Source organism: Ceratotherium simum, chromosome 6 (assembly GCF_057802395.1).
Source record: "Ceratotherium simum simum isolate JZ-2026a chromosome 6, ASM5780239v1, whole genome shotgun sequence".
In the NCBI taxonomy this organism is placed as follows: Eukaryota; Metazoa; Chordata; class Mammalia; order Perissodactyla; family Rhinocerotidae; genus Ceratotherium; species Ceratotherium simum.
The window spans coordinates 33,019,768-33,033,720 of record NC_141905.1 but is presented as its reverse complement, the minus strand read 5'-3'; the positions used below and the strand labels follow the sequence as shown (position 1 = coordinate 33,033,720).

Genomic DNA, 13,953 nt, shown 5'->3' with positions numbered 1-13,953 from the left:
AACCTCATGCGACTACCGTCGTACATGTGAAACATCATTATGCAGCACACGACTGTATTTTTAGAAGGGGAAAAATGAGAGTTCATGTTGATACTTGTGATTCAAAGTAAAGATCACAGGGTTTTAATTTAATTCCTACCATTTTATATCTCTTTTCTCTTAAATTGAAAGCCATAGTTTCTAATGACAGTAAAATAAGTACTTTTTGCTTTATCCTACTCTATATGTAACGTATTGAAAATAATACTACCAATTTTACTACTAACAATAAGACTACAGAATGCAGTTTAATATTTGTGAATTCAGTTTATCCTCGGGTTATTTCCCACTAGTAGTGTACAACAAAATACCGTATTTTAAAATGACCTAAAAGAATTCTTGGGGCCAGCCCAGTGGCGCAAGTGGTTGAGTGTGCACGCTCCGCTGTGGCGGCCCGGGGTTCAGCAGTTCGAATCCCGGGCGCACACCGACGCACTGCTTGGCAAGCCATGCTGTGGCAGCATCCCATATAAAGTGGAGGAAGATGGGCACAGATGTTACTCCGGGGCCAGTCTTCCTCAGCAAAAAAAAAAAAAAAAAAAAGGACGTCAGCGTCACAGCGGAGTGAGCTTTCCCGTGAACTATTCCCCCGACAAGATATAACAAAAGGAACAGTCAGAGATCAACAACGGAATCCCAGACAGTGAAAAGCTAGATCAGAAAGATCCACACTGCCGCACATGTGCGAGTGGAACGTGCTGGGCCCCCAGAAGAAGTGGGGAGAGGTAAGCAGAACTCCTCTCCCTCCCCAACAGATCAGCGATCCCGGTCTGCGCGGCTCCCAAAGAGGGGGGAGGGGCGGCCCTCGGTGGGGAAACCGTAGCTCTTCGGGCTCTCTCAGCCAATGGGAAACTCCCGCACAGAGGACTCAGAAGAGCCACAGGGCTACCATCAACATCTGAGCACCCCAGAGAGCGGATAAAGAGGGACGAACGAGAAGCCCCCCACAGCAGGGACCCAGAGGGCAAAAGAGAGAGCTCCCCGCTCCCCGCAAACCGGACCCTGCAGCTCAACCGACCAGACCAGACCAAGGGATCCGCGTCAGACCAGACCAAGCGACCCGCAGCAGACCAGACCAAGCGACCCGCGGCAGACCAGACCAAGCGATCCGCGGCAGACCAGATCAAACGACCCGACCCGGGGATCGCAGAGGAAAAAAAAAAAAACTGCAGATCGCAGCAGAAAAACCAGGGCAGAGCACAGGGGGCTTAGACTACACAGCCCTTTACCACCACACAGTGGCGGCGGGTGGAAATTGCAACCAGAGATTTCCAGCATGAGGAAAAACAAAACCAACACAGCAACCACAATGCAAAGATATATGAAATCACCAGACCAGAAACAAAATGACAAGCACCCAGAAATCAACCCCGAAGACACAGAAATCCATAATCTAAATGACAGAGATTTCAAAATAGCTATCATTAAAAACTCAACGAAATACAACACAGACAACCGGTTCAATGAGATTAGGAGTTTCTCCACAAAAGAGATTGAAATCATAAAGAAAAACCAATCAGTGCTGATGGAGATGAAGAACACAATGGAGGAGATAAAGGAGAATCTGGAATCTTTAAAGAACAGAGCTGACAATATGGACGAAAGAATTAGCACTTTAGAGGATAGGAATACAGATATGCTCCAGATGGAAGAGGAGAGAGAACTAAGACTAAAAAGAAATGAAGAAAGACTCCGAGAAATATCTGACTCTATTAGAAAATGTAACATAAGAATTATAGGTATTCCTGAGGGAGAAGAGAGGGAAAGAGGAACAGAGAGCCTATTCAAGGAAATAATAGCTGAGAATTTCCCAAATCTGGGGAAGGAGCAGGAAATACCAGTAAGCGAAGCCAACAGGTCACCTATATACATTAACAGACAAAGACCCTCTCCACGACACCTAGTGGTAAGGCTAGCCAGGGTCAATGACAAAGAAACAATATTAAGGGCAGCGGCAGCTAGACAAAAACAAAAAATAACGTACAAAGGAACTCCCATCAGGCTCTCAGCGGATTTCTCGACGGAAACTTTACAGGCTAGGAGAGACTGGAATGATATATTCAAAATACTGAAAGACAAAAACTTTCAGCCAAGAATACTCTATCCAGCAAAAATATCCTTCAAATATGATGGAGAAATAGTAACTCTCCCAGATAAACAAAAGCTAAGGGAGTTCATGGCCATGAGACCCCCACTACATGAAATACTCAAGAAGGCCCTCAGGCCTGAAAAAAAGAAGAGAAAGGGAATACAAAGCTTGGAGCAAGGAGAAAAATAGGTAGATAAACTCAGAAAAATAGTAGATCTTTACCAGAATAGGTTAGCAACCACTTAAATACTAAATTCAAAGATCAAAGGAAGAAACTCATCAAAAATAAATTTAACCTCATCACTGTAAACACACAGCCACAACACAAGATAGAATAAGGTATAAAAAGAACAACTTAGAAGGGGAAGAGGAAAGTGATTGAATTGACTTAGTATAAGGAAATAGGAGGCCATCAGATAATGGACTATCTCATACAGAAGATTTTCTACCCAAACCTCAAGGTAACCACTAAACAAATAATCAAAACAAAACCACATACGATAAACAGAGAAAACTAGAAGAGTCATAAGACAGAACAACCAAACTGAATTGGCAGTCCGAAACAAATGGGACAAGAAACAAAGGAAATACAAAAGAACCAGAAAATAAGTGACAAAACAGCAACATTAAGCCCTCATATGTCAATAATTACACTAAATGTAAATGGATTGAACTCTCCAATCAAAAGATACAGAGTGGCAGGATGGATTAAAAAGCAAGACCCAACAATATGCTGCCTTCAGGAAACACATCTTAGCACTAAAGACAAGCACAGGCTCAGAGTGAAAGGACGGAAGACAATACTCCAAGCTAATGGCAAACGAAAGAAAGCAGGTGTTGCCATACTCATATCAGACAAAGTAGACTTCAAGATAGAACAGGTTAAGAAAGACAAAGAAGGGAAATATATAATGATAAAAGGGACACTCCATCAAGAAGACATATCAATTATAAATATATATGCACCCAACATAGGAGCACCAATGTACATAAAGCAACTATTAACAAACCTAAAAGGAGACATCAACAACAACACAATAATAGTAGGGGATCTTAACACCCCACTTACATCAATGGATAGATCATCAAGACAAAAAGTCAATAAAGAAATAGGAGACTTAAATGAAAAGCTGGACGAGATGGACTTAGTAGACATATACAGAGCACTCCATGCAAAAACAGCTGACTACACGTTCTTGTCAAGCGCGCATGGAACATTCTCTAGGATAGACCATATGTTGGGAAACAAAGCAAGCCTCAATAAATTTAAGAAGATTGAAATCATAACAAGCATCTTTTCAGATCATAAGGCTATGAACCTGGAAATGAACCATGCAAAAAAAACTGGGAAAGTGACAAAAATGTGGAGATTAAACAACATGCTACTGAACAACCAATGGATCATTGATGAAATTAAAGGAGAAATCAAAAACTATCTGGAAACAAACGAAAATGATAATATGCCATATCAAATCATACGGGATGCAGCAAAAGCGGTCCTGAGAGGGAAACTCATAGCGATACAAGCCCACCTTAACAAACGAGAAAAAGCCCAAATAGGCAACCTTAAATTACACCTAACAGAACTAGAAAAAGAAGAACTAGAAAAAGAAGAACAAACAAAGCCCAAAGCCAGCAGAAGGAGAGAAATAATAAAAATCCGAGCAGAAATAAATGAAATTGAGACCAAAAAAACAGTAGAAAGGATTAATGAAACAAAGAGTTGCTTCTTCGAGAAGATAAACAAAATCGACAAACCCTTAGCCAGGCTTACTAAGAAAAAAAGAGAAAAGGCTCAAGTAAATAAAATTAGAAATGAAAGAGGAGAAATTACAATGGATACCACGGAAATACAGAGGATTATAAGAGAATACTATGAGAAATTATATGCCAACAAATTGGACAATCTAGAAGAAATGGATAAATTCTTAGACTTATACAACCTCCCAAAATTGAACCAAGAAGAAATGGAGAATCTATTGAATAGACCAATATGACAAGTAAAGAGATTGAAATAGTAATTAAAAACCTCCCAAAAAATAAAAGTCCAGGGCCGGATGGCTTCTCTGGTGAATTTTACCAAACATTCAAAGAAGATTTAATACCCATCCTTCTCAAACTATTCCAAAAAATAGAGGAAGATGGAACACTTCCTAAATCATTCTACGAGGCCAACATCACCCTGATACCAAAGCCAGACAAAGACAATACAAAGAAAGAAAATTACAGGCCAATATCACTGATGAACATTGATGCAAAAATCCTCAACAAAATATTGGCAAACCGGATACAACAATACATTAAAAAGATCATACACCATGATCAAGTGGGATTTATACCAGGGATGCAGGGATGGTTCAACATCTGCAAATCAGTCAACCTGATACATCACATCAACAAAACAAAGAATAAAAACCACATGATCATCTCAATAGATGCAGAGAAGGCATTTGACAAGATACAACATCCATTTATGATAAAAACTCTCAACAAAATGGGAATAGAAGGAAAGTACCTCAACATAATAAAGGCCATATATGACAAACCCACAGCCAACATCACACTCAACAGGGAAAGACTGAAAGCCATTCCTCTGAGAACAGGAATGAGGCAGGGCTGCCCACTCTCACCACTCCTGTTCAACATAGTACTGGAGGTTTTGGCCAGAGCAATTAGGCAAGAAAAAGGAATAAAAGGAATCCAAATAGGTAACGAAGAAGTGAAACTCTCACTATTTGCAGATGACATGATTGTATATATAGAAAACTCTAAAGAATCTGTTGGAAAACTATTAGAAACAATCAACAACTACAGCAAAGTTGCAGGGTACAAAATCAATCTACAAAAATCAGTTGAATTTCTGTATGCTAATAATGAACTAACAGAAAGAGAGCTCAAAAAGATAATACCATTTACAATTGCATCAAAAAGAATAAAATACCTAGGAATAAATCTTACCAAGGAGGTGAAGGACCTATACAATGAGAACTACAAGACATTATTGAAAGAAATCCATGATTACATAAAGAAATGGAAAGATAGCCCATGCACGTGGATTGGAAGAATAAACATAGTTAAAATGTCTATATTACCTAAAGCAATCTACAGATTCAATGCAATCCCAATCAGAATCCCAATGACATTCTTCACAGAAATAGAAAAAAGAATACTAAAATTTATATGGGGCAAGAAAAGACCCCGAATAGCCAAAGAAATCCTAAGAAAAAAGAACAAAGCTGGAGGCATCACAATCCCTGACTTCAAAACATACTACAAAGCAATAGTAATCAAAACAGCATGGTACTGGTACAAAAACAGACACACAGATCAATGGAACAGAATTGAAAGCCCAGAAATAAAACCACACATATACGGACAGCTAATTTTCGACAAAGGTGCTAAGAACATACAATGAAGAAAGGAAAGTCTGTTCAATAAATGGTGTTGGGAAAACTGGACAGCCACATGCAAAAGAACGAAAGTGGACCATCTGCTATCGCCATTCACAAAAATTAACTCAAAATGGATCAAAGACCTGAAGGGGAGACCTGAAACGATAAAACTCATAGAAGAAAATATAGGCAACACACTATTTGACATTGGTTTTAAAGGAATCTTTTCGGATGACATGCCTACCCAGACTAGGGAAACTAAAGAAAACATAAACAAGTAGGACTTTATCAGATTTAAGAGCTTTTATAAGACAAATGAAACCAGAATCAAGATGAACAGACAACCAACCAGCTGGGAGAGAATATTTGCAAAACATACATCTGACAAGGGGTTGATGTCCATAATATATAAAGAACTCACACAACTGAACAACAAAAAAACAAACAACCCGATCAAAAAATGGGCAGAGGAAATGAACAGACACTTCTCCAAGGAAGACATACAGATGGCCAATAGGCACATGAAAAGATGTTCAACATCACTAATCGTCAGGGAAATGTAAATCAAAACAACACTAAGATACCACCGCACGCCCGTTAGAATGGCTATAATCACCAAGACAAAAAACAACAAGTGTTGGAGAGGATGTGGAGAAACAGGAACCCTCCTACATAGCTGGTGGGAATGCAAACTGGTGCAGCCTCTATGGAAAACGGTATGGAGATTCCTCAAAGAATTAAAAATAGAGATGCCCTATGACCCAGCCATCCCACTACTGGGAATCTATCCATTGAACCTGAAATCAACAATCCAAAGACGCTTATGCACCCCTATGTTCATTGCAGCATTATTCACTATAGCCAAGAAGTGGAAGCAACCTAAGTGTCCCTCGTCTGACGACTGGATTAAGAAAATGTGGTATATATATACAATGGAATACTACTGGGCCATAAAAAAAGACAAAATCGTCCCATTTGCAACAACATGGATGGGCCTGGAGCGTATTATGTTAAGTGAAATAAGCCAGAAAGAGAAAGACAAACATTGTATGATCTCACTCATATGTGGAATATAAACCAACACATGGACAGAGAAAACTGGACTGTGGTTACCAGGGGCAGTGGGGGTGAGGGGTGGGCACAAGCGGTGAAGGGAGTCATATATATGGTGATGGACAAACAAAAATGCACAACCCAAAATTTCACAATGTTAAAAACCATTAAAACATCAATAAAAAAAAAAAAAAAAGAGGAGGATTGGCAGATGTTAGCACAGGGCTGATCTTCCTCACAAAAAACAACAAAAAAAGAATTCTTCTTTCTGTAGTTGTGCCACTAGCTTTTTGTTTTTAATTTTTAAGAAGTATTAAAAATATATATACACATATGCTTTCTAATTATGTGTAACAGTTTCTAGGCTCCCAAGTAAAAACTATAAGGAATAGTATATTCAGTATAGCTATTCATTTTTTTTAATGTAAATAACATGTAATATGTTCATATTTTACCCCTTCTTATACAAAAAGCAACTATCTTGTACTTTCTTCTTTTTACTCAACAATACGTCCTAAAGATCATTCCACAGCATAATATAGAGATCTTCCTCATTCTGTTTTACAAGTCATGGTACTCCACTGCATGAATTACCAGTTTATTCAACTAGGCTGCTACTGATGGACATGTGGATTTCTTCCCTTCTTTTGCTATTAAAATAATGCCACAATAAATGACTTTGTGCATAATTTCATATGTTTGGGACAGATTCTTAAAAGTGGGATTGCTAAGTCAAAAGGTATATGTATACGTGATTTGCATAGTGAATTTGTAAATGAACTCGAGAAACTTGACATCTTTACAGTAGTGTCCTCATATTCACTAACATGCATGTCTTTCCATGTATTGTTTTCAAAAGTCTGTTTTTAAATTTTTCCTGATGTCCTTTTCCCACTGCTTCCTAAAGCAATCCTAATTTATTTGCAAGAAATTCTTCAAGAAAAGCAAAAGATAATGTGGATATGGAACTATATTCTAACTTAAATCAAGGGAAAATAAAATATTTTACTTTGGGGATATTTAAAACTAACTAATTTGGTTAAAAATAAAATACACCAAAAATTCCAGTGAACAAGTATCACAAGCTACTGTTTTGAGAAAGGAATACAGAAGATTAATAGAATTAGCATTTTTAAAAACTCAATAGATATAAATAGTTACATATCCTGGGAAAATAAGATGAGTGGTTATTTGAAAGGCTGAATTTGAAAACCATTAACATTGTGAGTCTTCCTACCACAAAGTTAATCCTAAAAAATATTATATAAAATATTTTTTACTATTATTTCAGCACAGCATTACCTCTTCCAAATAACAATGACAGAAGAGAATGACTAAAATTTTTATCTTGCCAACATGATTAAATAAGATTTTGGTGATTACATTTGTAATTCGAACGATAAAAATCAATAAAACATGGTAATAAGATTGGCAAGTATAGTAAAACTTCTTTACTAAAAGGCAAGTAATACAAAATTTTAAAAATCAGGCCAGCCCGATGGCATAGTGGTTAAGTTTGCGAGCTCCGCCTTGGTGGCCCAGGATTCGCTGATTCAGATTCCGGATGCAGACCTACACACCGCTCATCAAGCCATGCTGTGGCAGCATCCCATATACAAAATAGAGGAAGACTGGCACAGATGTTAGCTCAGGGACAATCTTCCTCAAGCAAAAAGAGAAAGATCGGCAACAGAGTTAGCTCAGGGTCTATCTTCCTCACACACACACACAAAAATTTTTTTAATTAACTTTTATAATTGGTCACTACAGTTTTAAAAGTACCTTGAGTACACTATATTTGATAATGACTAAGAATAATCCTTATCATCCTAAAATTCTCAATGTGGGAGTAAGTGTGTGGAATTTTACAAAGTGATTAGAAGTTAATTTTTTCTTGCCAATTTTATCTACTATGTAGGACGAAGAAAGATAAAAAAGCAAAAAACATGAATTTCTAATTTAGCCAATGAAAATTTGCCAGTTCCTTTACATTAACCTGACTATAATAAATAATATTCCTGGTAAAGGTTAGTTTAAGTTTTTATTTTCATTTTACTTCTAATTGCTAGAGAACTACGCAGTACTGAAACTGAGTTGGCAATACCCAAGGAAGTGAGAGGTCTGAGTTAAAGCCATTAACAAGATTGTGATAAAAGCTCATTATAACTGCTTGCATAATACTTGGGCTATACATAATAGAGAGATTTAGTCTCCTCTACTACTTTTTATACAATGGTTATAAACTAAATGGGAGCTAAATTAAAATTAGGCAGAGCTATACGATATAAATGGGGTTGATAGACACAGCATGGCAAGCCTGACAAACTAAAAAGGAATTATTTCATTCAAAATATTATTTAGGCAGTATTGCACATGAAGCTGAGAAACTCCACAATATATATTATCATCACATTTAATAGCAGATCGCAATTCAATTTCATAACATAAAACGCAGTTGAAAATTAAGGTAGATTGTTTTTGAGAACAAATAATAATCTAGGTCCTTTTTTCAAGATAAATTATTTTTCACACATCAATAACACTCAAGTTTTAATGTAAATATCACAAATACATTCACTAATTATGAAGTAACTACCATGAGTAATAGTAAAGAAGTTTTATAGGAGTACAATACCTTGGTTAGTGCAGCAGTATGATCTTCTCCACAACAAATATAAACTATTTTCTGAGTTCTTAGTGACTTTAGTAAAGTAGGAACATACCTATCTGAAAATTCCAACAAGAGACGTTAACAGTATTTTTAAAATTAAAACTCTTCTAAAATGTGTTTCTGCTACAGCTTCCCAAACTCAGGAGATAGTGATGACTAAATAATTTTAACCATAATTCAATGATTCTGTGGTACAAGCCTACTAAAAGTTGGGTTCCCACGCCTTTCTATTCATGCTACTGTGATAAAAGAGGGATTTAAAAAGAGTAATTTAAATGTTCAACTGCCTAAACACCAATCTGCACAGGTCTCAGCAAACAAGGAATTTCAAAGCTATTTGACTGCTTCTAATATATATACAACATTCTTTATATTTACCTCATGATAATTAAGCTCATAAGACCCCACTTAAAAGCTTGAAAATTAAGTATAATTTTGCTATTTTGTAGCAGAAAAGATACATAATGTTCTAATCTGACACATTTTTCTTACGCAAAATATATTTTAAAATTCTCTCAGAGTATTATTGGTTTATCATAACTAGTTACTAGATCAACAATTCATTTTTGTCCGTTTAAGTCATTATAATTATGTTGAACTTTATGAAATTAGTTTTTGTATTTCAAATACTGGCATTCGACCTAATGTAGTTATGAAAAATCAGTTCCAAGATGCCAACTTGTTTCAAGTAGTTATTTTTTAAAATTCAAAGTGTTTATTTTTAATACTCTAGCATCCAGGTCAAAAGTGAAACCCAAACTAAAGATTAATTTAAGACAGATTACCTAAATATTTCCTTAAAAAACTCAGATTAACGCTTCCTGTTCCTTTCCAGAATAACTTTAAAGCTTCTTTTCACCAATGGTGACCAATAATGTGGTTACCAATTTGAAGTAATGTTTTTCAACTTTCTTTTAATGAACCTCCAACAACAAAAATTTTTGTCCAGATATACTTTCTATAGTTATTTAATGATAAAATGACATTTTTTGGGTTTTTGGCCTTCCCACCAGGCCCTAAAAATATTATTATCAAATGAAATTTTTAAATTAACCTCTCATCCCCACATCCATATTAGGAAAGATCTGGGTACATTTCTCTCTGACACTAAGAATCACTGATCCATTTCAAAAGATCATCTCTTTTTAAAAATACATTTATCTATAAACAATGAGAACCTACCATTTTCATCATTAAGACCTAGTTGACCAAATTTGTTGCGTCCCCATCCAAAGATAGCTCCAGAAAGGGTGAGTACAAAACTATGGGCTCCTCCTGCTGCAACTTGCATGAAAGGGATTCCAAGCAAAGACTTAATCAGCTGTGGTGAAGCTTGCTTTTTATAGTCAATGCCTAAACCCAATTGGCCATATTTATTCTGTCCCCAACAGAAGACTTCACTTGCTGTAAAACAAAAGTCATAAAATTAACTATTTTTCTCACACACAAAAAAATTTCATTTGAAGATCATCAGTTATTTGGGGATGTTCTTCCTCTCATCAGATGAAAATACATATTTCTCTTTATTAAGTATATTTCTTATATAGAAACATAATACTACCTAGAAGAACACATTCTGTATTAGTACACTTTAAGTTTGATTGACTTGACTGATGAACGGGTAAGTCACATAACTGGGAGCAATCTCATTTCTTTATGCTCATTAAGAAAGTACTGTCTTTTTAATATTACTCAGGTCTCACTTTTATTCTGTGACTTCTCTCAAGAGGCACTTATCCAAGCTCAAGGCTTCAGTTATCAATTATATGCTGAAATAATTCAAAATTTCACATTCAAAATTTTTTCACTAGCCCACACCTTCTCCTCTGAGCAATAAACTCATGTATCCAATTCTTTACCTGACATCTACATTTGGATATTTCAAAGGCACTTCCAGCTCAGCACCCCCGGAACTCAATTCACGACCCCACCCTACCTCCCATACCTGGACTTCTTCCCAGTGTTCCTCATCTCAGCAAAAGACATCATAACTGATTCAGTAGCACAAGTCATAAATGTAGGGAATTATCCTTAAAATTCCTTTCCTCTCTTACCTTATACACAGGATGGTATCACTCTATCACCAAGTTATACAGTTTTCTTTCTAAAGAAAAATATGGCAAATAGATCCACTCCTCACTATCTCACCCGGTTCCTACAACAGTTTTTTTGCTTCTCACTTTTGCTCCCCCACTGCCACTTTATTTTGCAACTTTAGTCATCTTTTTATTTTTATTAAATAAATGGTAATAAACTAATAACCGACACACTAATAACTAATATTTTTTAATTCATACTATAAAATAGGACACACTTAAAAGTTAAGTTTCCCTCCAAAATTAGATCCCCGGTTCCTCTCTCTAGAGACAACCACTGTTACCAATTACTAATATGTACTTCCAGAAATACTTTATGCACATACTAGCAGACACTTGTACATATAGATACAGACATCATAAAAATACAGATTTGATAATGTTGCTCACCTGAAAAGAATATGTCAGTGCCTTCTCACTGCTCTTGGGATAAACACTTTTAACAAGGCCTACAAGGCTCTATATGATCTACCTACATTTCTAAGCTCATTTCATATCAGTCTCTTCTCTCGCTCACTATACTCTAGCCATACTCACCTTCCTTTACATTCTCCAATGCCTTGCTGTTCCCTCTGCCTAAAACTTCCCCTCACCTTTGTCTAGTTCAGTTCTACTCTCTCCCAGCAGGAAGCCTTCTTTGATCTCCCAGATTAAGTTCACCCCCATTATATGTTCTAAATATCCTAACTTTTTTTTTATAGTCCTTTTTCACAGTATGTAATTATATTGTTATTTGTGTGACTGTACCATGAGGGCTAGTAGTGGTCTGCTTACCACTGTATATTGTACATTTTAATGTGCCTAGTTCATACTAAGTAATCAAAAAAATTCATTAAATAAGATACTGCTAAAGCATGAAGCTGAACAAGGCAAAAGAATACCTGTAAGTCAAGACAGAAAACTGCCCTATCAGTAAAACCTTGGGTTTAAATTTATCTTGGATCTACCTACCAAAACAGCAAGAGAAGCTGGCAAAGTAGCAACAAAGAATACAGGGATGCCAGCTTCCCCACTGCCTACACAAAGTCAAAGTCCTTAATAAGGTATTTAAGGCCCTTTGTAACAGATTTCTGTTTTTAGTTGAGCCTCAACTGAAGTATGTCTCCCATGCTCTCATAATACCCACATAAAACTACATGCCAATACTCAAAAACACAAAATACCTTCCTGATTCTATGCCTTTACTAGTACGTACTATCACCTTAGCCCATCCTCAACAATTCCCCTAGTTACTTCTTAACGTGTCTCCCATTCTGAATAAATTCTACTCATCTTTCAAGACTTGCATCAAATACCAATTCTATGGATTGGAACTAAAGTCACGTGCTGCATAACATTCGATCAACAACTGACTGCATATATGACAGTGTTCCCATAAGGTTAGTACCATACAGCCTAGATGAGTAGAAAGCTATGTACCATCTAGGTTTGTGTAAGTACTATAGAGGAGGAAGAAATTTTCCTCTACACTACTAGGTTCTTCTGGATGGTCTAAGAATTAAATTGACATGAGACAGATTAACAGGAGAAAAGCAAACAAAAGTTTAATAACATGTATACATGTTATTATATATAAATATTAATAATACTATATATAAACGTATTATATATATAAAAACAGGCTTTTCTAGGTACCCCCTGTCTACCACCAAGTTCATGTTATGACACAGTGATAGCTCACTTCCTAAGACAAGTTTTTTTATCTGAATTCTTTTAGGCAGCTAAGGGGGAGGTAACAAGAAAAACTTTCTGAGTCTTTTATTTCTTAAAAATAATCAGCCTAAAATAATTCTCATGTTAAAGAGACATATTTTGGGGTTGCAAAATTTGTTCCCTTTCAGTACACTCCATGATGCTCACACAATGATGAAATTGCCTAACAATGCATTCCTCAGAATGTATCGCCACCATTAAGTGACACATGACTAATTACACTTTTTTCTTCAATGCCATAGCATTTTACCTTGACCACAGTAGCATATATTCTTTTCTGCCTCGAACTATAGTTATTTATTTGTATATGTGCCTCTTCCACTAGATGGTATGGTCCCTAAAACTATCTCAACTTACCTGTATTTCCCCACAGCTCTAGCCTAGTGCTTCATTCATAGTAGACCTCACTAGACGTTTAATAAATTTAAAAATAATACTAATAATGAAGCCACTGGAACTTATTTTTTTAAATGGTAAAATACAAACATATGGCAGGTTCTTTATTAACCCATGTTACAAATCCTTGGCTGGCACAGGAAGTTGAATGAATCAGAAACAAAAGCAAGCAAAGCTAATAGGATGCTCAGCCGCCATCTCTGTTTTTATTCATAAAAAGTTTATGTATGAGATCAAATGAGATTGGGCAAGTTATAACCTTTCCCAGCTGTGAAGCAATAACATTTAGCAGACAAAAGAACAATAAAACACAAAAATTTCAGGTCTATATACTAGAAATAAGCAATTTGAAAATGACACCATTCACAACAACAACAAAAAAACATCAAACATCTAGGGAAAATCTAATACAAGGCATGTTCAAAAATTGAAAGACTCAATATTGTAAAGATTTTCCTCAAATTGATTTATAGAGACAATGTAATCCCAATCAAAATCCCAGTA

General features: G+C 36.2%; 1 protein-coding gene across 7 annotated transcripts in view; it reads right to left on the bottom strand.

The window, feature by feature from the left end:
• The window catches only part of HERC4 (HECT and RLD domain containing E3 ubiquitin protein ligase 4), a 151,867-nt gene that overhangs the window by 101,799 nt on the left and 36,115 nt on the right, over nt 1-13,953 (bottom strand). For all 7 annotated transcript variants that reach the window (XM_087432136.1, XM_087432138.1, XM_087432139.1 and 4 more), the window contains 2 exons: nt 10,427-10,648; nt 9,209-9,300 (listed from right to left, as the gene is read on the bottom strand). In XM_087432136.1, the coding sequence (XP_087288262.1) occupies nt 9,209-9,300; nt 10,427-10,648 (314 nt within the window). The remainder of the gene's footprint in view (nt 1-9,208; nt 9,301-10,426; nt 10,649-13,953) is intronic.